The sequence below is a fragment of the Acomys russatus genome, chromosome 27 (genome assembly GCF_903995435.1).
Source record: "Acomys russatus chromosome 27, mAcoRus1.1, whole genome shotgun sequence".
NCBI classification, from domain to species: domain Eukaryota; kingdom Metazoa; phylum Chordata; class Mammalia; order Rodentia; family Muridae; genus Acomys; species Acomys russatus.
In genome coordinates, this window is record NC_067163.1 from 18,344,192 (window position 1) to 18,371,989 (window position 27,798).

At 40.6% G+C, this 27,798-nt stretch overlaps 1 protein-coding gene across 1 annotated transcript in view; it reads left to right on the forward strand.

The window, feature by feature from the left end:
* The window catches only part of LOC127209829 (ankyrin repeat domain-containing protein 36C-like), a 162,712-nt gene that overhangs the window by 99,672 nt on the left and 35,242 nt on the right, over positions 1-27,798 (forward strand). The window contains exons 40-46 of the mRNA XM_051169471.1: positions 97-170; positions 1,707-1,800; positions 5,528-5,601; positions 6,902-6,995; positions 13,241-13,314; positions 16,310-16,397; positions 18,056-18,126. Of these exons, the coding sequence (XP_051025428.1) occupies positions 97-170; positions 1,707-1,800; positions 5,528-5,601; positions 6,902-6,995; positions 13,241-13,314; positions 16,310-16,397; positions 18,056-18,126 (569 nt within the window). The remainder of the gene's footprint in view (positions 1-96; positions 171-1,706; positions 1,801-5,527; positions 5,602-6,901; positions 6,996-13,240; positions 13,315-16,309; positions 16,398-18,055; positions 18,127-27,798) is intronic.

A 27,798-nucleotide genomic window follows, 5' to 3' on the forward strand; every position in this document is an offset into this window, starting at 1 on the left:
TTTCTTTTTCAACATTTTTATCACCAATTAAGCAGATGGCCATGGCTATTTCACTGACGTAATGCCTGATTTTAATTACACATGTGTATCTCTCAGGAGCTGCAAGAGTACAACCGAGGCCGCAGGAGGCACAGATTGGATGGTTTGGCAGTGACAGGAAGCAGTGGAAGGTACTAAGGACTTCACATTTTCTCATTAGGATTCTTCTCACTGACAATATTTGACACAGGATAAGTGAGATACAAGTCACATTATTCCAGAGAAAAATATTACCTTCTAATATACATGTCATGTATAACATTTTCAGAACCCTCAGAGCCTAACTTCCCCTAAGCCCCATCCTTAGATTTCTTTCACAACTTTTTCTGCAAGCAATGTTTTTTCTTTTCTTTTCTTTTATTGTATATGAGTGCTTTATCTGTAGAAGAGGGCACCAGATCTGATTATAGAGAGTTGTGAGCCACCATGTGGTTGCTGGGAATTGAACTCAGGACCCCTGGAAGAGCAGCCAGTGCTCTGAACTTCTGAGTCATCTCTCCAGCCCCTCATGACCTTTTTTTTTTTTTTATTGCTGGAGTTCCATTCCTATAACATCTTACCCGGTACCCAGAACGGAGAGAGCAGCTTTGAACTGGTGACTAAATAGTTTTGTGTATGAAGGGCAGAAGGGTGAACCCCATGAACCTGATTAATGCTTTGATGTTCATTTCTAATGACTGAAAATTCACCCCAAAATTCCTACTAACCAGCTGCATGGCAGAGGGCAGGGTTCTATTTTTCCACTGACTCTTGCTGCCTTCATGATTTTGGGTGTATGCAGGAATGGGATGTTCCCCACAAACAATAAATAGAATGATGTCTTCTAGAATGGGCCCTCTGGTGTTATGCTCTATACAATGACACTTAATGTTATTGTTAATTCAATGATGGACATCAGCAAACATAACAAAATATTACACACTGACTTTGCTTAGTGTTGGAATACATTGAGATGGGCATTCAGCTATAAGACTGTCGTTAAAAGAATGGATCCTGGAAAGGCTGGTGCACACTATGTCCTATTCTTAGTGCTTAGGAAGCTGAAACCGAAGGATCATCTCAAAAATTAAAATAAAAAGGTATGGGAAATGGAGTCAGAGCTATAGCTGCCCAGTCAAACACCTTCAGTGCTTAAGAAAACACTATAAATGTATTATATACTATATATATATGTATATATATATATATATATATATGTAGCCCTAACAAATATAAGCAAATGGGTGGTCATCAGCAATGTCACTAATGATTATATATATAAGCATAATTAAATGTTCAAATCAAGTGTTTTTTATGATTATTGAAAACACTAGTTTACATAGCAAAATGAAAAGATTTGTTTATATATGTATGCTTACACATATATTCAATATTTGTGATAATTGCAAATACCAATTAGGCATTCTAAAGTTAAGTTCTTGTTTAAAGATGCCTAGTGCAGACTTTCTGTCTATTATGATGTCTCCTCTGGACTTCTGTGGTCAGCTTCCAGATGAAGAAAATACAGACATGACGTAGGGAGAATAAATAAGGATCCTGTGTCCTTTTTTTTTTTTTCTGTACATGTGTCCTTTATATCTAGTTGCTTTTGATATGAATCTAGCTGCATGATAGGGGAGGTGTTAGGAAAGCCCTGTGCTGCTCCTAAGCAATGTTCATCTTATCAGGCCATCTTTGAGCGATTTCAATCGAGGTGCAGTGCTCGAGTATTTATGGATCCTGAAAAAAGTAGAGAAAATACAGGAGCCGCTCAAGAGAGAGGTGAGAAATCATTTACTGAGAAGACATTTGAAGGAATACCTATCAAAACAGGAAGACGTGGACATCCTTCGTTCAACGTGTTTGTTAAGCTAAAGAGCATAGTACACAGTAAATAATGTTAATCTTTAATTCTTAAGCTTCCAAGGGAGGTTACGTTGTGAATGTTGGGAGAGAGCTAAAGTAGCCTTAAAATCATCAGAGTTTTTGTTTAAAATTTTAGGAAATGGAAGAGTATTTCAGAAGATGGAGCACAGATTGAAATGGGGGAGTTACAGGGTGTAAATAAAGGGAAACGAGGCCACCGCATATAGTTGAGAATGTCTTTATATAATGAAAAGCAGTTGATGTGTGTGTGTGTGTGTGTGTGTGTGTGTGTGCATGTGTGTGTGTGTGTGTGTGTGCATTTGTGTGAAAATATATAAGGCAGAAGCATCAAAGAGCCTTCAAGAGTCTGAGAGTAGGATGAAGAGTTGCCAGGTCCCACCCATTCAGCATTAAGGGCTGAAGTACCAGGTCTTATGCAGCTAGGTTTCCTTCATAGTAGATGAACATGAACAGCTACGACCAGTTGTACATGTATACATTGTTGTCATGAATAGTGTGGCTCCTTCCATTCAATACTTCCCTGCCACTCTTGGCCTGCCTTCCGCACTCCTCTTGTGCTTTCTTCCTCTCTACCATTCTAAACCCCCACTTTAGGAGGAAGGTTCCTTTCACTGGTATCACTTACTACCACATGACCAGCACTGACTTGTTTGTTTATATCCAGTGCATTCCAGAGCATGAACCTAGTGAAAACTACAGAAATAATTTTTTAGTGTATTCTATGCCTTGTGTGCTTAAATTTCTATTCCTTTATCCTAAGATTTGTTCTCTGTATTTAGACCAGCTGTGGTTTTCAGTGATGGTCTCTGTCTGTTACAAAGAGAAAGTTCTTGGATGAGGGTTGAAATCTACGTGTATCTGTGTGCATAAGGATAAGAATTTAAAACGTGGTTAGAGGTTAATGCTGGTATAGCGAAGTGGTGGCAGAGGTCCACCTCTCAGATCCATGGCATCCTAGCTTCAGGTAGTTGGCTGGGTTTCTAGTACCAGGCATGATTTCCTTTCTGTTGAGGAGGTCTGCTATTTCTGTCTGATAATTCGAGGCCCATTTTCCTCTGAGATAAAATGTTCCTTCCCTGTCTCAGTACATTGCTTTATGTGTTTGCTTTTCTGTCTGCCCAATCTCCCACTATGCTTACTAAAGATTTCTATGTTACGTTTCCTTTTCATGATGAAGCATGAGATGCAGCACAGCCCAGTAGCAAGTGCCTCACTGGCAGCATCCGGTATTGCACTTGGTGGGTGATCTAATCTAACTTTTATGTTCTCCTTAGAAGCTTGTAAATGCATCGTGCAAAAAGAATCAAAACATTTAATCACAGAAAAACCTTAAATGTCTGGTGCTTTCTCCTTAGTCTAATATTAAAGGAGTACAGTGATTCCCCCAGAGGGCTCAGTAGGACCAATAAATTCTCTGGGTGCCACCATTTTGGCTTGTACCACATGGTAACATTAACCAAGATTGTGGTGAAGCCACGTGGCCTTTGCCTTCTCTGTGATATTATTAGCAAAGATGATGACCAAGTCACATGGTTACTTTCATCTTGATGAGCTCTCCCAGCTAACATGGCAGCAAATCACATGGTTGTTTTCTGTTCAAGGTGAACTCAGTCCATGGTAAAGTGAGCCCATCCCTCACCAGGGCATGAGTCCCTGGGGGGAGGGTCAACCATGTGTAGAACTAACATGGGTCACTATACTCTTTTCTTTAAAAAGAGACTTTAGGTAGGTAGGTTGAGTATTAGTGTGGGTATAGGGGGAGATGGTACTTATCACCTAGGTAAGTATACCCCAAAATAAAGACACAGGGGAAGAGATTTCATGGCCTCAGCTCCATAAGTAGCTGATACAATATCTAGATTCACAATACATGTTTCTCTCAGAAGAGATAAAGAGCCTTTGTGGTAGTAACCCCCTAAGGGATGTTACCATCATAATTCCAGGCTAGGAGAAGGATTGAATCATTTTATACTCTTTTTTTCCGCAGGTACAGAGTCAGAGGTCTGTTCTGACCCAGGACAGGGGTTTGACAGACAAACATGCTTGAGTCTGGAGTGGGAAGGCCAAATGCCTTATAGAGGCAGATTCTCAGTTTAAGAAGCCCAGGAAAATAACTTAGTGTGCTATGCCTTTGGGGTTGGGGTTGGTGTTGGGGTGGCGGCAGGACTATCAGCCAGAATAGCATCCTTAAAGAGTGTTTAGGACATTAGGTTTAGAAGTTTGAGCTGGAAAACTTTTGTGCAGAAGCCTAAAGTGCAGAAGCGAAGGACAGGAGTTGAGATAGAAAAGAGGCTCTGGAGGTGGGGACTTCAGATCATTTGTCATTCTTCTTATGAATCGGTCTGATCAAAGTGAAAGTATTTCCCAGTTTGTACTGGGCCCAGATCTCAGTTGACAGGCATACTAACGCCTTGAGGTTGGTTTTACAGACAACCCAAAAGTGTGTAGGAATGGAGATCCTATTTGGACACTATTTTAGACAAGGTAAGGATGTGGCTAGTTTCTGGTAAAAGTCTTTATCTACAACCAGAAAGCAGCTGAAAACAAGTAACCAGGGGCTAGAATGGACACCCTCAATTCCAGTGATCTGTCAGGCAGAGATAGAGGCAGAAAGCTAGAGAACTCCCAGGGTACAGATGAGGTGTGTGTGTGTGTGTGTGTGTGTGTGTGTGTGTGTGTGTGTGTGTGTGTGTGTGTGTGTGTGTGTATGTGTGTATGTATAAGGAATCACACTATTGACTATCCTCCTGAAGATAAAAATGTGTAAGTCTGTGTAATCTGTCTGTCTGTCTATCTATCTATCTATCTATCTATCTATCTATCTATCTATCTATCTATCTATTTTTTAAAAATAAAAAACCATTTATTTTACACCTGGCTGACAATGCCACCTGCAAGAGCATTAGGCATGAGAAAAAGCCTCTGTTCAGTTCTTGTCAGGGTTGTCCAAGAGACTCTCAAAACATAGAGGTACTCCTGCACCTCGTGTCAGAAGTACATGGTGTGTTCAGCAAACTTACCTTCTAAGTGCAGTAGCAATAGTCTGTAATGTTCATGTGGTTACACGTACTTCCATATTTTGTCTTTTAAGCCGCATTTGTTTCTTTCACTGGGCCCAGTTGTGGGCACACTTAACTTCAATGTTGTGCCTCCTCCTGTGTATCTATTTTATTTTAATTTTTTAAAATTTTATTTTATTAATTTATTCATATTACATCTCAATGGTTTCCCCTCCCTTGTATCTTCCCACTTATATATGGATCTCTAGATAACTGCACACTTTCCCCTAAACTAGTGGAATATTAAAATGAAATGAGTGTTTAATTGTTAAATTAAAAATCCAAACTTCGTGGCAGTGGCACATGCCTTTAATTCAAGCACTCAGGAGGCAGAGGAAGGTGAATCAGATTTCTGTGAGTTCGAGGCCAGCCTGGTCTGCAGAGTGAGTTCCAGGACAGCCAGGTCTACACAAAGAAACTCTGTCTTAAAAAACCAAAACAAAACCAAAACCCCTTATTATGAATTACTTCATTTTCAACACCTGTATCAGCAGTTAATTAGATGGTTATGGTTATCTCAGTATTTTAATGTCTGATTTTAACTACACATGTGTATCTCTCAGGAGCTGCAACAGTACAACCGAGGCTGGAGAAGACACAGATGGGACGGTTTGGCAGTGGCAGAAAGCAACGGAAGGTACTAAGGACTTCACATTTTCTCATTAGGTTTCTTCTCACTGATGAATATTTAATACAGGATAAGTGAGTTACAAGTCACGTTATTCTAGAGAGAAAAAAAGATTATTATCTAATATATATGCCATGCATGTTTTCAGAACCTTCGGTGACTAACTCCCTCTAAGCCCCATCCTTGGATTTCTTTCACAATCTTTTCTTATTACTGGAGTTCCATTCCTATAACATCTAACCTGGTACCCAGCACAGAGAGAGCAGCTTTGAGTTGGTGACTAAGTAGTTCAACATGAGAAAAGCGAAGAGCGAACCTCCCTGAACATGTTTAATGCTTTGATGCTCATTTCCAATGACTGAAAATTCACCCCAAAATTCCTCCTAACCAGCAGCGCGGCGGAGGGCAGGGTTCTATTTTTTCCATGGACTCTTGCTGTCTTCATGATCTCAGGTGTGTGTGAAAATGGGGATGTGCACTGGACCCCATGAACAATAAATAGAACATGGTCTTCCACTGTGTGGCTTTTGGTGTTAAGCTTCACAGAATAACTTTCACTGTTATCATTGTCTCAGTGATGAACTTCAACAAATATATTAAATATTACACACTGACTTCGCCTGTCATTATGATACATTGCGTTTGTACTCTCCGTTTACAGTCTTGGCTGTTTTAGTTTGTTTATCTAATGTGTAGAAAACAGTGACAGATGCATGCTATCCAGGCACAGCATTGATGCATAATGCCTTGCTATGGCCATTTTATCTGCTCTGACCTTGAGTAATCTCCACTTACTTGGCATCCATTAAGTGCTCTGCTTTGACACTCTGGGCAGTATAGAGTCGGCTTTGCATGGGAGAGCAGCCAGAGGAGAAACCACCAGCAGCCTTACAACTTCCATTAGAGAGCAGAGGTCTCAGCTTTGCGACCTCTCAGGAGGGTAGGATTTGGGTCAGGGATGGGAGTAAGAGTGGAAATGGCTCTCCTTACAAGCTGTTCCTTATTAGGGCATCTGTGCTTCCCCCTGAAAGGGGCAAATGTTGAAGGGAAGGAGCCTTGATAATGCAAGCACAGTGTAGACTCTACTGTCTGTGATAATGTCCCCTCTGGACATCTGTGGGCAGCTGCCGTATGAAGGGAAATGCAGATATGGTATGGAGAGCATATATGAGGATCTCATCACATGCTTTTTTATTGCTTTTCTGTACATGCATCCTTTATTTATATCTAGTTGCTTTGCTAAGGAAGTCAAGCTGCATCTTAGAAAGATGCTCTGTGCAGATCCTTATAATGACACTGATTTTAACAGCCCGTCTTTGAGCAATTTCGACCAAGGTGGAGTGCTGGAATGTCTATGGATCCTGAAGAAAGTGGAGAAAACACAAGAGCCACTGAAAGGAAAGGTGAGAACTCTGCTAATAAAAAGCCATTGTCAGAATGCCTATTTTTTCCTTTTTTATTATTAATTTATTCAAATTACATCTCAGTTGTTAGCCCATCCCTTGTATCCTCCCATTCCTTCCTCCCTCCCCCTCCCCCTATTCCCCTCCCCAATGTCTGTGACTGAGGGGAACCTCCTCCCCCTGTATATGCTCATAGGGTATCGAGTCTGTGTCTCTTCTTGGTGACCTATTATCCTTCCTCTGAGTGCCACCAGGCGTCCCCATCCAAGGGACATGGTCAAATATGGGGCACCAGAATTTGTGTGAAAGTCAGATCTCCTTCTCCACTTAACGGTAGAGAATGTCCTGTCCATCGGCTAGTCTGGGTAGGGGTTCGAAGTTTACTGCCTATATTTTCCTACAACAGGGACATATGCTCAACCATGTTCATAGCTGCCTTATTTATAATAGCCAGAACATGGAAACAGCCTACATGTCCCTCAGTAGAAGAATGAATAAAGAAACTGTGGTACATTTACACTATGGAATACTACTCAGCTATTAAAAACAAGAAATTTTCGAAATTTGTGGACAAATGGATTGAACTAGAAATTATCATAATGAGTGAGTTCACCCAGAAGCAAAAAGAGTTAAATGGTATATACTCACTTATATCAAGACACTAGTCCAAGGGGTACGTCCCCATGAAAAACTTTACCTACCAGGAAAGTGGGTCAGAGGGGAGGACATCCTATTGAGACTTTAGGTGTGAGAAGCCTGGGAGAATGAGGAAATAGAAGGATCCAGAGGGTCCTGGAAAACTACAGGCGGGTCTGGGCCCTGGGGTCCTCCTCAAACTATGGCACCAGCCAGAATGCCTATTAAAGCAGGAAGACAGAGTCATTCTCTTCATCAAAAAAATTGCCCCCGAGAGGAAATCCCCCTCAGGAACAGTCATAGGGGAGGATAATAAGGGGAAAATGGGAGAAAGGGAAGAATGAGAGGATACAAGGGATGGGATAACCATTGAGATGTAACAAGAATAAATTAATAAAAAATTAAAAAAATTGCCCCCAAATATTTATGAATAAAAATAAGCACTACATGTTACTTATCTCCATATCTATTTTTACATTTTTGGGCATCAGAGAGTATCATATATATAGTACAATAATGCATAATTATAAAATAGGCATTTGCAGAGGGAATGTGGACTCCTCCAATGAACAGCCATTGTTCAAAGTAATTCCAAGGCTTCTAACACATTGACACTGTTTCTTTGTATGACCACAATTCCAGTGTTCATCTACTGTGGATTAGTAGTCATCACTATGCCCCCATCACCACATGATTCATTCAGGGATCAAAGCCCCACAGCATAGCATTGCTTGGACAAATCTGCCACCACTTGAATGCTATCTTCTTGCTCATACATTTCCTTGGCATATGAGGGTGTGCCTTGCTCATGGCAGCTCCTTGGTGAACTTGGTACAGCTTTGAAGGCATATCTTTAAAAAATATTCTTATTAATCCTTGAGAACCTCATAAAATGTCTTCTGATCCATTCAACCTTTGTCAATGTTAAAAAACCTGAAACTATATGAAACAGTCCTCAACAGTGATAACTCTGCTAGAGGAATCACCACCTCTGACTTCAAGTTGTACTTTAGAGTTCTAGAAATATAAACATCTAGCACTGTATAAATTAGACACATGGGGGAGGTAATCCCCCTCAGGAACAGTCATAGGGGAGGGGAATAAGGGGAAAAGGGGAGGGAGGGAAGAATGGGAGGACACAAGGGATGGGATAACCATTGAGATGTAACAAGAATAAATTAATACTAAAAAATTAGACACATGGAACAATGGAGAAGCACCAAGGATCCACAAACACAAAACCAAAAAACACACAGTCTTTTACGGCCCTCTGATTTTTGACCAAGATGTCAAAATTACACACTGGAGAAAAGACAGCACCTCTCTAGCAAATGGGGCTGGCCAGAGCGGATATCTACATGGAGAAGAACGAAACTACATCCTTATTGCTCAATCAAGTGAATGACTTCACCAAAAGACTCAGTACCTTGTACCTGGTAGAGGGGAAAGAAATGGCTATGCTTAAGCTTACAGGCATAAGAAAGAAGTTTCTGAGCAGGACTCCAGTAATGCAGGAATCAACACCAATGCATGGCAAATGAGAGCACATGGAACGAAAAGCTTCTGTATAGCCAAAGATATTTCAGTGAAGAGGCAGCCTAGAGGAAAAGCCTTTACTAGCTATATATATCTGACAAGGGGTTAGTATCTATAACATACAAAATCTGATAGGCTATACAGTGCTGAGTGTTCATCCCTAAACAAGTAAGCTGGTAAGCAATATTAAAGAGGATGACCAAGATATGTGTGTGTGTGTGTGTGTGTGTGTGTGTGTGTGTGTGTGTGTGTGTTAATCAAAATAAGAGGGCATGCATTTGAGATGAAAGAAGAAGCTGTGGGAGAGATTGGAGGGAGTAGAGTGATGGAGGACATGATTTAGATACAGTAGTCATTATGATATTCTCAAAAAATTAAAGATAAAAAACAACTAACCGAAAAACTCGATTAAAAATGGACTAAACCATTCAGAATGTTAGATGTACCAAGATAGGAAAGATGTTTTTTTTCAAGGCTGCCAAATACAAATAGCCAAAGCACTATGAATATAACATTTATATAATTCCTGATTGTTTTGTGATTCTTCTTGCCAAAGGTAGTTTATTGTATATGTGTGTAATAAGACAAATGTATATGTGAAAAATATTTTTAAAAAACGGACTAAGCAACTGAATGGAGAGTCCTCTTTTTGTTTTGTTTTGGTTTTTCAAGACAGAGTTTCTCTGTGTAGTCTTGGCTGTCCTGGTTTCACTTAGTAGACTAGGCTGGCCTCGAACTCACAGTGATCCATCTGCCTCTGTGAGTGCTGGGATTATAGGCATGCACCACTGCATCCGGCTTGAATGGGGAGTTCTTAAAAGATGAAATGGAAATGGTTAAGAATATATTTTTTAAAATTCTCAACATTTTTTAACCATCAGGGAAATGGAAAACAAAAAATCACTTTGTGATTTCATCATATCACAGTCAGATAGCTAAGATAAGCCAAACAAATACAATACAAAAGAAAAAAAACCACATATAACAACAAATGTTGGCTCATCTGTGTGGAAAGAAAAACTTAAAGCTTATTCCCCACTTGCGGAAGTGAAAGCTGGTATAGCCACAATGAAAATCCCTGCGGAGCTTCCAGCTATACTGTTTTTAATCATATGTCAAAAGGATGCTATCCTTCAGAGGTACCTGCTCATCCATGTTTGTTGCTTTTCTATTCACAATGGCCAGGAAAAGAAACGAGCTGAGATGCCCATCAACTGAGGTAAGGATAGTGAAAATATGGTACGTTTGTACAATGAATTCTTATTCAGCTTTAAAAATCAAAATTAAGGATTGGAGAGATGGCTCAGTGGTTCAAAGAACACTTACTGCTCTTCCAGAGGACTTTGATTAGCTTCTCAGCATCCACATGGTGGTTCATCGCTGACTTCAGTTTCAGCCACCTTCTGGCTTTGTGGATACCAGACATGCATGTACTATATAGACACACATTCAGTTAAAAAAATTCCTATGTACAAAAAGTAAAAATAAAATTATTTTTAAAAGAAGAAAATGTAAGTAAATGGCTGGAGCTGGAAATAATCACCCTGCATGAGATAACCCAGATTCAGAAAGACAAATGCCATATGTTTTCTTTCATATGTGGAAGCCAGCTTTGAACCTTTACATATATGTGTTTCACTTCAGATATCCAAGGAGAATAGGAAAATAGTAAAACTCAATATAGACAGGGCCTCTAAGTGGAGGGGAGAAAGAATGAAATGACATAAAGGTGGTGAGGAGTAATGGGACATGAAAGGTTAAATTGGCTTTGGCATAGGAGGTAAGGGTACAGAAGTAAATACGTGGGTGGATAAGTAACACTAAAGGATTCTCAAAACAGACAAATGGAAACCTATTGCTGTAGAAGCTGAGAGTTTAAATGGACTTACTCTCTGACAGTGATACAGTGCCCCTACTAGACACCACAGGCCAATAAGTAAAGCCCAATTGCTGGCAATCAAGAGACAAAGATGCCAAATATTAGAGGCTATTGCCATTACTTGGTTGCCCTCAATAACTTTATAATATGACCTTATACATGAAGATAAAACTTATTTAATCAAAGAACAAAGAGAAATCCAGTTGGTATTCATATAGAAATATCATCCCTACTGGCTAGCATTTACGTGTCTGGGAGAACAAACATAGAAGAAAAATACCCATCAACATTACCTAGCTGTGAAACCCATGAGCTACAATGACTGGCCTGGCAAAATATGTCCACAGGAATGTTAGAGGAGTAATTAATAACTTCCTGACAGGATTTAAGGCACAGTTCACAAAATGGAGCCTATACCTGCCACCATTATTGTCCCATCAACCTTTTCATAGGTGCTTGGTGGGAACATACTGCTCTTATTTGCTAAAGGTATATAGAATAAAACATCAATTAATAACTTATTGCAATAAACATGTTGGTGAACTCTCAATATTCATCAGTCATGCTTGTTCTTGGAGAAGACGATGACTAACAGAGACACACAACTGACCATCAGAGAGTAAGATTGTGCCATTTTCAGATCTAAACAGTACACATCTATATCACATTACTTCCTCGCAAGTCTCAAGGATCTTGAGGAAGAGTTAATGGAAAGACTACAAAAGCCAGGAGGCAGCAGATGAATTAAAAAATCCCCAAAATACCCCAAATGCATTTCAGGCATAGCAAGGCAGTTATAGGTATAAACTCACAGTTGTGACAGCATGTGGTGCCTCACATTTGACCATGTCCCCTGGAGGGGGAGACCTAGTGGCACTCAGAAGAAGGACAGCAGATTACCAAGAAGAGACTTGATACCCTATGAGCATATACAGGGGGAGGTAATCCCCCTCAGGAACAGTCATAGGGGAGGGGAATAAGGGGAAAATGGGAGGGAGGGAAGAATGGGAGGATACAAGGGATGGGATAACCATTGAGATGTAACGAGAATAAATTAATTAAAAATTAAAAAAATAAAGAGCATGAAAAAAAATCTGCACAATTTCTAAGATCTCACTATGGAGAGAGGAAGTTGGTATGGTGTACTACCCTTAGCTGAGGAGCTATTTGAAATTAAAAGATCCTGGGAGAAGAAGAGTATTATTTGAAGCTATTATCCTGTCAACCATTGTCAAGGTCAACAGTGTCTTATTTACTCATGGTTATTTAGGCAGCTCAAATTAAAGTCCATGGCTTAAAAATGATGACAGGCTTAAAAAAATTATAACTTCTCACATTGTATCTGTAATTATGCCCCCTTTTCATTTTTAATTTTATTAATTTGGATACTCTTTCTCTGCTTTTTAGTTAGTTTGGCTAAGAGCTTGTCTATCTTGTTGATTTTCTCAAAGAACCAGCTCTTGGTTTTGTTGATTCTTTGACTTGTATTCTTTGTTTCTACTTTGTTGATTTCAGCCCTGATTTTGATAATTTTCTGCCTACATCTTCCTACTCCTCTTGGGTGTGTTTGCTTCTTTTTGTTCTAGAGCTTTCAGGTGTGTTTTTAAATGGCTAGAATGAGACTTCTCCAACTTCTTTTTGAAGGCGCTTAGTACTATGAGTTAAGGACTGCTTTCATGTGTCCCATAGGTTTGGGTATGTTGTGCCTTCATTTTTGCTGAATTCTAGAAAGTCTTTAATTTTTTCTTTCTTTCCTCCCTGACCCAGTGGTCATTGAGTAGACCACTGTTTAGTTTCCATGAGTTTGTAAGCTTTCCTTTGCTTCTGTTATTGAAATCCAGCTTTACTACGTGGTGGTCTGGTGGAATACAAAGTGTTACTTCAGTTTTCTTGTGTCTATTGAGGCTTGTTTTGTGACTGAGTATGTGGTCAATTTTGGAGAAGGTTCCACGAGGTGCTGAGAAAAAGGTACATTCTTTTGTGTTTGGATGCAATGTTCTGTAGTTATCTGTTAGGTCCAGTTGACTCATAACATTAGTTTATTATTTCTCTGTTTAGCTTCTGTCTCGGTGACCTGTCCATTGGTGAGAGTCTTCATTACTTTTCTTAACATTTGTGTCACCACTTAAGTAGATGATCACAGTTATTTCACTGTTTTAAGGTCTGATTTTAACTCCACATATGTATCTCTCAGGAGCCACAACAGTACAACTGAAACCAGAGGAGGAACAGATGAGATGGGCTGGCAGTGGCAAGAAGCAACGGAAGGTATTCAGGACCTTAGATTTTCCTTTAAGATCGTTTTTACTGGTGAATGTTCACTACAGGCTGGGATGGTTATAGGTGTCACTGTCCTGGTGAGGCACGTCTTACTATAATAGTGAGATCATGTCCAATATATAATATCTAATGTCAGAACATGTCAGTTTCACCATGCGTAACATTTTCAGAGTCTTCAGTAACTCCCTCCTCCTCAGCCTTAGCCTTGGAATTTTTTCCTCATATCCTTTTCTTATTGCTGGAGTTCTATTATCAGAAGATCCTAGTGCAGAGACAGACCCCCAATTTGAACTGCTGACTCAGCCATTTAGAGTATGGCCAGTAGGAGAGTGGCCCCTTTTGAACCTGATCATTGCTAAGATGATCATTCCTAGTGACTAAGAATTCTACTAAGAAGAAGATGAATAGAGAGATCTATGGTAGCACATTTTTCTCAAAATATCACTTGACTCCAAAGAGACTGAACTTTTGCTGGCCTTTGCAGCCAAGTTAATAATGTGCCTTGAGATCATTTACGATCATGTGCTTAGCCTACTGTACTGTATGCTCAGCCAATTTAAGCTTAATCAGCCTTTAAAAGAACAACTTAGCCAACTTTACTTGCCTTATTCATGTAATCAGCTTTACAACCTACCTAAATGCACAGTATTAACCTTAAGCTATGTATTATTCCAATCCCTTGCACAGGATAATGCATCTGTGTATGTGTGTTGTGATAACCATTTGTTGAGAGCATGTCAGTAACCTTAAACAATACGTATCCCATAAGCATTGGAAGTAATGTGTGGACATAGTTGATAGCAGATGTTTGCCATTTGAGTGGTATTCAAGGTCGCTAAGGTGATTTTGTCCCTTTCAAGTTGTATTAAATATTTCAGTTTAAAATATCCTTGTTCCTTTCCTGCATTTTTTTTTGTGCTGTTCAGAAAAACAGAGAGCAAAGACCCTTTTAGGGACAGACACTGATACAGACATGCAGGCACAGACATACACAGGCACAGATATGCATGGGCACAGACACACATGGGTACAGACACACACAGGTATAGACACACATGGGCATAGACAAATATGGGCACAGACACACAAGGCACAGACACACATGGATACAGACACACACAGGTACAAACACACACAGGCACAAGCACACACAGGCACAGTACACATGGGCACAGAAACATATGGGTATAGACACACACGGGGCATAGACAAACATGGGCACAGATACTCCTAGGCACAGACACACATAGGCACAGACACACACAGGTACAGACATACACAGATATAGACACTTACATAGGCACAGACACACATGGGCACAGGCACATGTGGGCACAGATACACACAGGTACAGACACACATAGGCACAAGCAAACTTGGGCACAGACAACACAGGCACAGACACACATGGGCACAGAAGCACAGAGACAGACACACATGGGCACAGACACACACAGGCACAGACACACAGGCACAGACACACATGGGCACAGACATACACATAATCACACAAATACACACACACATACAGAGAGAGAGAGAGAGGGGGAGAGAGATGCACAGACATGCACAGGCACAGATACAGAACAGAAAGACCGACATACACTTTAGAAAGGCAACAGACAGACAAGTAACCAAACTGCACACAGACAGAAGACACAGGGAATGAGGAGGAGAATTTGGGTTCACAGTTGGTAAAAATCAACCACAGAGGAAATTTCTGAAATTCCTTCATTAATGCGCCATCAGCCCAGAGATGACTAAAGCATTTCCTTTCTTCCTTGGTGTCTTCACATCTTCAGCTGTCTTGGCAGAAGAAAAAGAAACATGTCCCCGACCCGTGGGTTCAGTTATTTGTGGAGTGGCGAGGAGGGTCGCGACCCGTGAATAAAGAATTGGGCGAGAACAGAGACATGGGCCCAGGGAAACATTGCTTGTCGAGGGCAGTTTACTGTAAGGGGGTATCCAAATTTAAAGTGAGCTTCTGAGAGGGCGGGGGGTAGGAAGGAATGCAGTGGAAAGTTACAAAATCTTCTGGGCCAGGCCCAAGGACAGCAGGTGTGGAGTGGGGCGATTATTCAGAAGTCGCGATATACCGAATGTTCTCTTTCTCAAGGTCAGGCTGGATCTTTGTGGTTGCCAGGCAGAATAATTATCTCAAGTATGCAGACAGCTGTGGCTTTCAGCCAGCAGGGCCTCTCAGCCACTGGGGCAGGTCAGGCAAGGTCCTATGGCTCCTGACAGAAACAACCACCACTCACTTGTGTTCCTGTGGGTGCAAATGTGGCCCTCAGTGCCAGACACATTTCAGGACCTTAGTTTTTAAAAAGTTTTATGTCCCATCCCTCATGAATGCTTTACATAGTTTTATTATTCTGTCTTAATTAAAAAAGAACTCGTGTAGTCTATGTTATTTTCTCATGCTTTTATTTAACTGGTAAACTAAGGATTTTTTCCATATGACCTGGTCTCTTTATGCAATCAGATCTTTTCTTATTAAAAGTTTTAGCTAATATATTTAGCACCTTAGGTCTATGACACTGCTTATGATAGTTTCAAGAGGACATGGTGAAAAGGCTCTTTTCTTGTGCATTTCTCACTTTGCAGCAAGAAGCATTTCTGTCCACTGAAATCATTTTAGTGTCTCATCCTGTTATAGCAAGATGAGAATAAGATTTGTCCTCATGCTTTTTCATGATTCTAGTGGCTTGTGGTTATTGTAAATGCTAGTTAGGCATCCTGAAGTTAACTTCTTGTTAAAGGACGCACAGTATACACTCATACAATTATGGACTCCTATTGTCAATTACCAAATGAAAGAAAATGTAGATGTGCTTAGATAGCATTTGTAAGGATCTGTTTCCAAATTTTGCTTTTTGTTTTTTTTTACATACAAATTTTATTTATATACAATTGATATTGAGAAAGGAAAATGTGATGTCGGGGAATCTCGGCAGCTCCTTACTGATGCTCATTTTATCAGCCCATCTTCGAGCGGCAGAAGTGGAGTGCTCGAGTGTCTGTGGGTCCTGAGGAAAGAAGAGAAAGCACAGGAGCTGCTAAAGAGAAAGGTGAGGACTCTGTTACTCAGAAACCTTTGGTGGGCTGTAGAGATGGCTCAGCTGGTAAAGGTTGGGCTCACAACCACAGTTAGACGTTCTCACAGGGAATGCCCACTAAGACAAGAAGATGGAGACATTCTCTTTTCCAAAGAAAGTTGCCCCATAAATATGGAGGCACTGAGTGACAGTCATGTACGGGTGTTCACAGCTTCTGAAAGAATTTGCATCCAGATGTCAATGGAGAAGCTGTTGTGGAATAAAGAGCTTCAGGCTTTTTATCTAAAATGAACATTTTAAGAAACAGGGAATTGTTTAAGAAGAGGGAACAATGGTTAAAATGGGTGAAGTTTACAAAGAATAAATACAAGGATTTTAGTGGAGATCCTGGAAATACATTCGTGACAAAATGAAGGGCATATGTGCTATAAGGGTAGGAAGAATGTAGATAAGATAGGAGCAGCGAAAGGTCTCAGCAGTGAACGGTAGAACCAGAAGACAGCTGGCACCTTGTTTCCCTCGTTGGTAGCAATGCATTGAGGGAAGACATGTGAAGTCTTCAGTGGGAAGGTTTTCTTTACAGTAAACGATGGTAGGCAGCTATAGACAGTGGTACATGTACTCAAGTTATTATCAAGGACAGTGGCTCCTTCTAGCCAACACTCTCTGCCTCTCTTTCTCCCACCTTCCACACCTCCTCAGGTTCCTGTTCTCACCCTTCAGCAGTCGCCTTAGGAAGTACCTGTGTATGAACACCATAGAATCATTCGCCTATGTCCAACACATTCCAGGACACAAACCAGCTCACTAAGGGCTCAATTGCCAGTCCCTACAAGATGGCTCACAGCCCTTTGTAACTGAAGCTCTGAGGGATTTGATACCTGACTCTGTGCTTTGTAGTCACCAGTCACACACATGGTGACAGATACACAAGCAGACAAAACATCCACATGTGTAATGTAATAACAAACATCACTAAAAAATTAAAGTAAAACAAAAAGTGGTCCAAACATTGTCACCCTTTAGGCCAGAAGCAAACAATTAGATATCTAAAGAAATAATTGAAGCTTCAAATGGGAAGGTGACATTTGAAAATGAATGAAACTCCAAGGTAGTTTGGCGAATGTTGACCTACAGAATGAGAACCCAAGAAGACTTCACATCCTTTGCTGAGTCTTATGAGAAAGACATGGTGTGTCAAAATAGTAGAGACACACATTTGCAATATGAGGAAGAAGGTATTTGACGAATGACATGTAAGACCTTGTAGGAAAGTAAGTCTTTGCCATTTTCATCTCTCCAGGTAGAAACAGTGTGCACTACAGCTTTCTGTGATTCCACATAAGTATCTTTTTCTATGTGTGTGTTCATCTCTGTTTACTTGGACAGTCTGTGCATTCATCTTTGACATATGAGCATAAATTTAGTGTGGTGCTCCTAGTGTGTGTCTATGTGTTATATGAAATATTTGGTAGTTGTATACATTTCATAACCCAGTAAATAAATATACAGTTGAACATTAAACTTAACAGAATGTTTAATTGTTAAAGTCCAACTTTTTTTTTTTTGCTTAGTTTTATAGGTTTTCAAATGACTGGTTATATAGATGATAATTTTTTTTTACTGACTGTTCACATTGTTAATTTTAACCACTTGTGTGAATTTGTTAGAAGAATCCACTATGCAACTTGCGTCAAAAGAACGAACAGGATGTCCTGGCCGTGAGAGGAAGCCACAATTGGTATGTGAATATGAAAAATTCTTTTATATTGTTTTCTTTGGTAAAAAAATGGTCATAATCTGGGTCCAGTTATTTTGTAGACTGACCACAGAATCAGTTGATGATAATTTAAAGTGTAATTTAACACCTTGCAAACTCTTTCCCAGTAAGGCATCTTTTAATCATCTGTAGTGACTAATGCCAACCCTTATTCTTGATAGCTTTTCACAATGCTTCATTTCTGTGTTTTTGTCCAATCTATAAACCACATTTTATATTTACAAGGTAGATTAGATTTGACTTGTCACTACAATGTTTAAGTTATTAACAGTTTGTATATTTGTTACCCCTGGACATAATTAATGTGAAATCAGTGTCATTTCCATTCAGCGAAATTTTTGAGATTTCCTATTGCCAGTTATTGATGTCTGCAAATAGTTGTTTCCTTCATTCTTTTAGTGCCATTGTCTTCAATGCATCCAGTGTGTGTAAAAGGCTTGTACACAGACTCACTCCCTGGGTTCCTGATTCTGGTCTCTGCTGCCTTTCCCAAATGATAGCACTGGAACATAGCAACTGCTGCTTAATTCCTTCGTATAGAAGCTTTGGTTACTTCGACCTTTGCTTGCTATGCTCTTGATAAATCTCCAGTTACTGAATAGAGGCGATTAGGATATTGTGTTGTATCATTCAAGGGCAACAAAATAGGTGTCAAACACTGTGATTGCTTCACATAAAAGTCAGAGATGATGTCATTACAGATATGATTGCTAAGGTTTTTCGTATGTGTGTGTGTGTGTGTGTGTGTGTGTGTGTGTGTGTGTGTGAGAGAGAGAGAGAGAGAGAGAGAGAGAGAGAGAGAGAGAGACAGACAGACAGACAGACAGACAGACAGACACTCTTGAAATCTAAATTCAGTGAAGGTCATTTGTATGTGTATCTCTTGCGTGTCTGTGTACTTCATGTATATGGATGCTCAGTGTGTTTATGTGTGCATTCATGCATGTGAACATGGGAACACACACACTAAAATATGAGTGTTGGTGAGTCAGAGTTTTATTAGTGTTTTTCTGTTGTGAATTTCAGGATAGCTTGCGCTAGAGTTTCTGGGAATTTTCCTTTCTTAGTGTCCCATCTCCTTGCAGAAGCATTAGGACCATAAACAATACTACTGTGCATCTGGTTTTTAAGTGGGTTCTCAGGATTTGAACTTTGATTCTCATGCTTGCATGCCATACGCTTGTCCACTTAGCCATTTTTGTTGCCTGAAGGGCAACAGTGTTTGTTTTGCTACCAAGAAAATAAGTGGGAAGAGTTGATGGGGAAGGACATGTGGACAGAGAATGTTGTATCCTATCTATTCATTTGTATCTTAGCATCTTGTTTGTTTATGGAGGCAAGAAGTAATAAACCGATAGTGAGAAGTTTGGAATTTTGGTTTCTCTAAAAACAGAGGACCTGAAGAATGTGTTTTTGTTTTAATCCCAGGTGTGGGTATATGAGGCTGCTTCACAGCAGCTGACTGTGATTTTGCTCATGCTCTAGCAGGGGTGTGATTGTGCCTGCTGCACATAGGTTTTGTGATTGTGTGACATTTGGAATTCTAGAGCCCCAATTGAGGGGGCTGGTGGTGTATGTTGGTCCTTCAGGTTTTTGGTTGGTGTTGGTTGCAGTTTCTTAACTAGTTATGTGCAAAGAGGAATCAACAGCAAGAAGAAATTACATATCCTGAAGGAAAAGATCAAACTTGCCCCAAGGATCACGATGCCCCTAGCCAGCAGGAAGTAATCTAATGATAACGCCATTCCATTTCTGACCCCTTACTTTATTCCAGGATCTCTTTCCTTTCATCTCTATCCTTTACTTTTCTCCTATCTACTGTTAGAGGGTTGAAAGGGAAGAAGAAGAGAGGTGGAGAATGGTGGATGAAAGAAGGAGTCACAAGGCAGAACATTCCGGCTACATAATAACCATCTTTTTAATTCATATGAAATGTAGACAACAAAATGTACCAACAAGTGATTTAACTTAACTTCATATTTATCATATTTTCTTTTTGTGTTTGTGCACATGATGTGTGGAGCATGTATAGGGGGTCATAGGGCAACTATGTGAAATTCATTCTTCCTGCTTTTGAGTACCAGAGATTGACCTCAGATCACCAGACTTGTGTGTCATGCACCTTTATGCATGTGAGGCTTTGCATTTTCTTTTAATTTGTTTTTATTTTTCAAAAATTAGGCTATAACAACAACTTTCCTGTTTATTTTCCTTCCTTCAACCTGCACATGCCACAAAACCCTGCTCCCTTTCAAATTCATGCTCCCTTAGAATTCTAAATATGCAATTATGTTTTCATGGCTTCTTTTCCTTTCTCTGTCTCTGTCTCTGTCTCTTCTCTCTCACACACATACACACACACACACACACACACACACACACACACATACACACACACACATATACACACACGGGTAGACTCTTTTGATACCAAGTGAACAAGAAGTAAACATACAAGGTGGAAGCCAGTCATCCTATTCAGCCATGATGCCTATCATCCATGACAGTGAGCAGCATAGTAAGACTCCCCTAAGGGGGAAAAAGTGATGTTCATGTCTGGGTGGCAACCAACAGCTGTCTAATTGGATTTAAAGCCTGTTCAACAGGAGGGAAATCATGCTTGGTGCTGGAAATCTATCTGACTTCCCAGGGTTAGTGAGGTCGTGCACCTTAAAGGAGATCTTTTGCTAGCACTTTATTAGCCTAGCATAATTTCTAAGTTATCATCATCATATTCATTTTGAAAGGCTGAATAAGACCTTGGTATGATATCTAATATTTGCATGCTTTTATTTAACCATAACTTAAGAAAAGTTTTCCTCATGAGAGAGAGGCCTTTCTTTCTAATTTATTTATTTTTTTAAAATTTTTTTATTATTAATTCATTCTTGTTACATCCCATCCCTTGTGTCTTCCCATTCTTCCCTCCCTCCCCTTTTCCCCTTATTCCCCTCCCCTATGACTGTTCCTGAGGGGGATTACCTCCCCCTGTATATGCTCATAGGGTATCAAGTCCCTTCTTGGTAACCTGCTGTTCTTCCTCTGAGTGCCACCAGGTCTCCCCCTCCAGGGGACATTGTTAAATGTGAGGCACCAGAGTATGTGAGAAAGTCATATCCCACTCTCCACTCAACTGTGGAGAATGTTCTGACCATTGGCTAGATCTGGGTAGGGGTTTAAAGTTTACTGCCTGTATTGTCCTTGGCTGATGCCTTAGTTTGAGCAGGACCGCTGGGCCCAAATCTGCCTATCATAATGTTCTACTTGTAGGTTTCAAGGACCCTCTGGATCCTTCTACTTTGCCATTCTCCCATGCTTCTCTCATCTAGAGTCCCAATAGGATGTCCTCCCCTCTGTCCCAGTTTCCTGGTAAGTGAAAGCTTTCGTGGAACATGCCCCTTGGGCTAGTATGCAGATATAAGTGAGTATATACCATTTAAATCTTTCTGCTTCTGGGTTAACCCACTCATTATGATCATTTCTAGCTCAATCCATTTATCCACAAATTTCAGGAATTCCTTGTTTTTAATAGCTGAGTAGTATTCCATAGTGTATATGCATCTTCTGGGTATATTCCAAGGAGTGGAATAGCTGGGTCTTGAGGAAGCCCGGTTCCCATTTTTCTGAGATAGCACCAGATAGATTTCCAAAATGGCTGTACTAGTTTGCATTCCCACCAGCAATGAAGGAGTGTTCCTCTCTCCCCACATCCTCGCCAGCATGTGGTGTCGCTTGAGTTTTTGATCTTAGCCATTCTGATGGGTGTAAGATGGAATCTCAGAGTTGTTTTGATTTGCATTTCCCTGATGACTAAAGAGGTTGAGCATTTCTTTAAGTGTTTCTCAGGCATTTGATATTCCTCTGTTGAGAATTCTCTGTTTAGTTCCAAGCCCCATTTCTCAATTGGGTTATTTGGTTTGGTGGTGTTTAGCTTCTTGAGTTCTTTATATATTTTGGATATTAGACCTTTGTCAGATGTAGGGTTGGTGAAGATCTTTTCCCAGTCTGTAGGCTGTCGCTTTGTTCTCTTGACAGTGTCTCCAGCCTTACAGAAGCTTCTCAGCCTCATGAGGTCCCATTTATTAATTGTTGACATTAAGGCCTGGGCTGTTGGTGTTCTGTTCAGGAAGTTGTCTCCTGTGCCAATATGTTCCAGGCTCTTCCCCACTTTTTCTTCTAAGTGACTTAGTGTCTCTGGTTTTATGTTGAGGTCTTTAATCCACTTGGATTTGAGTTTTGTGCAAGGTGACAAATATGGGTCCAGTTGCATTTTTTTTTACACATAGACCTCCAGTTAGACCAGCACCATTTGTTGAAGATGCTATCCTTTTTCCATTGAATGGATTTGGCTTCTTTGTCGAAAATCGAGTGATCATATGTGTGTGGATCCATATCTGGGTCTTCGATTCAATTCCACTGATCAACCAGCCTGTTGCTGTGCCAGTAGCAAGCTGTTTTAATTACTATTGCTTTATAGTACAGTTTGAGATCAGGTATGGAGATTCCTCCGGAGCACCTTTTATTGTACAAGATTGTTTTAGCTATTCTGAGTTTTTTGTTTTTCCATATGAAGTTCAGAATTGAACTTTCAATGTCTTTAAAAAATTGTGTAGGTATTTTAATAGGGATTGCATTGAATCTGTAGATTGCTTTTGGTAGGATGGCCAATTTTACTATGTTAATTCTCCCGATCCATGAGCAAGGAAGATCATTCCATCTTCTCAGGTCATCTTCAATCTCTTTCTTCAGAGTTTTGAAATTTTTTTCAAACAAGTCCTTCACTTGCTTAGTTAGAGTGACTCCTAGATATTTTATATTGCTTGTGGCTAATGTGAAGGGTGTGGTTTTCCTAATTCTTCCTCTGCAAGCTTGTCATTTGTGTATAGTAAGGCTACAGACTTTTTTGAGTTAATTTTGTATCCAGCTAATTTGCTGAAGGTATTTATCAGCTGTAGGAGTTCTCTGGTGGAACTTTGAGGGTCACTTATGTACACTATCATATCATCTGCAAAGAGGGATAATTTGACTTCCTCCTTTCCCATTTGGATACCCTTGATCTCCTTTTATTGTCTTATTGCTCTGGCTAGAATTTCGAGTACTATATTGAAGAGATATGGAGAGAGTGGGCAGTCTTGCCTTGTTCTCAATTTCAGAGGAATTTCCTTGAGTATTTCACCATTTACTTTGATTTTGGCTATTGGCTTGCTGTATATAGCCTTTATTATGTTGAGGAAAGTGCCTTGTATCCTCGATCTCTCTAAAACTTTAAACATGAATGGGTGTTGGATTTTATCAAATGCTTTCTCTGCATCTAAAGAGATGATCATGTGGTTTTTTATTTTCAGTTGGTTTATATGGTGGATTACATTGATGGATTTTCGTATATTAAACTATCCCTGCATGCCTGGAATGAAGCCTACTTGGTCATGATGAATGATATCTTTGATGTGTTCTTGTATTCGTTTTGCAAGTATTTTATTTAGTATTTTTGCATCAATGTTCATAAGAGAAATTGGTGTGAAATTCTCTTTCTTTGTTGAGTCTTTGTGAGGTTTAGGTATCAATGTGACTATGGCTTCCTAGAATGAATTTGGTAATGTTCCATCCATTTCTATCTTTTGGAGTAGCTTGAAGAGTATCGGTATTAGCTCGCCCCTGAAGGTCTGGTAGAATTCTGCACTGAAACCATCTGGCCCTGGGCTTTTTTTTGGTTGGGAGCCTATCAATGATTGCTTCTATTTCTGTAGGGGAAATGGGACTATTTAGCTTGTTTATCTGTTCTTTACTCAACTTTGGCAAATGAAAATGATCCAGAAAATCGTCCATTTCCCTTAGATTTTCAAATTTTGTGGCATATATGCCTTCAAAGTAGGATCTTATGATTCTTCGTATTTCTTCAGTATCTGTTGTTATGTCTCCCTTTTCGTTTCTGATTTTGTTGATTTCAATACTGTCTGTCTGCCTTTTAGTTAGTTTGGCTAATGGTCTGTCTATCTTGTTGATTTTCTCAAAGAACCAGCTCTTGGTTTTGTTGATTCTTTGCACTGTTTTCTTAGTTTCTAATTTGTTAATTTCACCCCTGAGTTTGATTATTTCCAGACATCTACTCCTTTTGGGTGTTTCTGCTTCTTTTTTTTTTCTAGGGCTTCCAGTTGTGTCGTTAAGATGCTTATGTGCGATGTTTCCAATTTCTTTTTAAAGACACTTAGTGCTATGAATTTTCCTCTTAGCACTGCTTTCAATGTATCTCACAAATTTGGGTATATTGTTCCTTCATTTTCATTGAATTTCAGAAACTCCTTGACTTCTTTCTTTATTTCTTCCCTGACCCAGGTGTCATTTAGCAGAGAGTTGTTTGGTTTCCACGTACGTGTAGGCTTTTTGTTATTTCTGTTGTTGTTGAATTGCAGCCTAAGAGCATGGTCATCTGATAGGATACAAGGTATTATTTCAATCCTCTTGTATCTATTGAGGCTTGCTTTGTGACCTACGATGTGATCAATTTTGGAGAAGGTTCCATGGGGTGCAGAGAAGAAAGTATATTCTTTCTTGTTTGGGTGAAAGGTTCTATAGATATCTGTTAGATCCATTTGATCCATGTCATTGGTTAATGATGTTATTTCTTGGTTTAGTTTCTGTTTCAATGACTTATCCTTCAGTGAGAGTGGGGTGTTGAAGTCCCCCACTATTATTGTGTGGGGATCGATGTGTGGTTTAAGCTTTTTTTAGCAGACCTTTTACAAATGTGGGTGCCCTTGTATTGGGAGCATAGATGTTCAGAATTGTGATGTCATTTTGGTTGATTTTACCTTTGATGAGTATGAAGTGTCCTTCCGCATCCCTTTTGATTAATTTTGGTTGAAAGTCTATTTTGTTCGATACTAAAATGGCTACGCCTGCTTGCTTCTTGTGACCATTTGCTTGGAATATTTTTTTCCAACCTTTACCCTGAGGTAATGCCTATTATTATGGGTGAGATGTGTTTCTTGAATGCAGAAGAATGTTGGATCTTGTTTATGTACCCATTCAGTTAGTCTGTGTCTTTTTATTGGAGAATTGAGACCATTGATGTTGAGAGATATTAATAACCAGTGACTGTTAAGAGTCTTAATTTTGATGTTGGTTCCAGTCAAGCATTTGTGTAGTTGTGTTTTTGCCATGGGATAGTTATCTATTTCCTGAGTAATTTTGGTTGTAGCTTGACCCTTTGGGATGGAGTTTTCCTTCTAGTACCTTCTGTAAAGCTGGATTTGTGGATAGGTACTGTTTGAATTTGTTTTTGTCATGGAATATTTTGTTTTCTCCATCAATGGTTATTGATAGTTTTGCTGGGTAAAGTAGTCTGGCCTGGCATCTGTGGTCTCTTAGGATTTTCAGGATCTCTGTCCAGGCCCTTCTGGCTTTGATGGTCTCTGCTGAGAAGTCGGGTGTAATTCTGATAGGTTTGCCATTAAATGTTATTTGGCCCCTTTCCCTTGCAGCTTTTAATATTTTTTCTTTGTTCTGTATGTTTTGTGTTTTGATTATTATGTGACGGGCAGTTTTTCTTTTCTGGTCAATTCTATTTGGTGTTCTGTAGGCCTCTTGTATGTTTATAGGCATCTCTTTCTTTAGATTGGGGAAATTTTCTTCTATGATTTTATTGAGAATAGTTTCTGGGCCTTGGAGACAGATATATTCTCTTTCTTCAATGCCTATTATTCTCAGATTTCTTCTTTTCATGGTGCCCTTAATTTGTTGGGTGTTTTGTGTCAGGAGTTTTCTAGATTTCGCATTTTCCTTAATGGTTGCTTCAAGATCTGTGATTGTATCTTCTAGACTTGAGATTCGTTCTTCCATCTCTTGGATTCTGTTAGAAAAGCTCACCTCTGTGTTGCTCGCCTTCTTCTCTGAGGTCTCATGTTCTCGTTTTTCTTCTGTCTGTGTGTTTATCATTGAATCCATTTTCGTCTTCAGATTTGAACTGATTTTTTGATTTCTTTCATCTGGTTGTTTGCATTTTCCTGCAATTTTTCCAGTTCCACTCTATGTGCTTCTTTTATGTCTCTTACCTGTTTGGCTGCATCCTCCTGCATTTGATTACGAATTTTATTTATTTCCTCCATTAATATCCTCATTACTAAGGATTTGAGGCCATTTTCTTGTATTTCCATTGTATTTGAGTTCTGTGGGTTGTTTTCTTTGGGATAGCTGGAACCTGGAGATGCCATGTTGTTTTGGGGGTTTTTGCGTATGCTTTTACGCTGTCCTTTTGACATCTTGGTGTTTTTGTTTTTGTTGGGTAGCTTCCATAGTTGGATGGAGGGAGTCTGATGATAGATTCACTTATTTTCTCACGATTTCCGTAGGCTGGAAGCTCTGATACTTCACTGGTGTGGATGGCAGGAGGTTAGCCCTGTCGTTTTGGTCTCTGAAAGCCAGTGATCTTCAGCTGCCCTGTGCTGTGGGTCCTGCAATTGTTCTGGGTCTCTGAATGAGCGTTGGGTCAGGCCAAGGTATCCACAGCCTTCTGGGTCCCCTGCCAGGTCCAGCCAGGGACACTGGGCCCTAACCACGCGCCGAGCTCAGCTAGATTCTCAGGGCCTGAACTGTCTGCTGAGCTCAGCTAGGGATTCTGGGCCCAAAATGCACACAGGGTCCAGCCAGAATTTTGGGGGGCTGGGACTGTGCACCAAGCTCAGCTAGGGGCTTTTGGCCCAAAGTGTGTCCTGTGGTCAGTTACTGACTCGGCCTGAACTGTCTGCCAAGCTCAGCCAGGAATTCTAGATTCAAACTGCACACTGTGTCCAACCAGAGTCTTAGAGCTGGGACTGTGCCAAAAGCTCTGCTAGAGTCTCTGGGCCTAATCTGTCTGCCAAGCACAGTTAGAGACTCAGGCCCCAAACTGCACGCTGAGCTCCACCTGAGTCTCCGGGGCGGAATTGTGCACCAAGCTCAGCCAGGGAGTCTGGACTCACATTGCATGCTGAATTCAGCCCGGGACTCCGGGCCTATACTGCGTGGATAGTCCAGCCAGAGTCTTGGAGCCGCCAAGCCTGTGCGCACAGCTCAACTAGAGTCTCTGGGCCCAATCTGCCCAGCAAGTCCAGCTAGGGCCTCTGGGCTGAATCTGCGTGCTGTCTTCAGCCTGTGTTAGGGCCCCAGAACTGCCCGCTGAGCTGTGCTAGTGTCTTGGGCAGAACTGCTCACTGATGTGAGCTAGTGCCTCTGGTGGAGCTGAGTGCTCTGCCCAGCCTGCGTCACAGATGGAGAACTGCGCCTGCGCTGAGCTGGTGCCTAGGGTGGAACTGAGCACTCCGCCCAGCCTGCATCACAGCAGGAGAACTGCGGCTGCGCTGAGCTGGTGCCTAGGGTGGAATTTAGTCCTCCACCCAGCCTACATCACAGCAGGGGTGCTGTGGCTGAGTTGAGCTAGTGCCTAGGGCAGAATTGCTTGCTGCGCTGAGACAGCGTCTCCATGGCACTACACACTGAGCTGAACCTGGGACTCTGGGGCTGAACTGTCCGCCAAATCCAGTTTGGGTCACAAGGCACCATGCGACCCAAAACCCATCCAGAGTCCCCTCTCCCACAGCAACTCCCACCGGCCGCCACACTAATCGCCTCCACCGGAAGGCTCAGAGCTGCAAACCT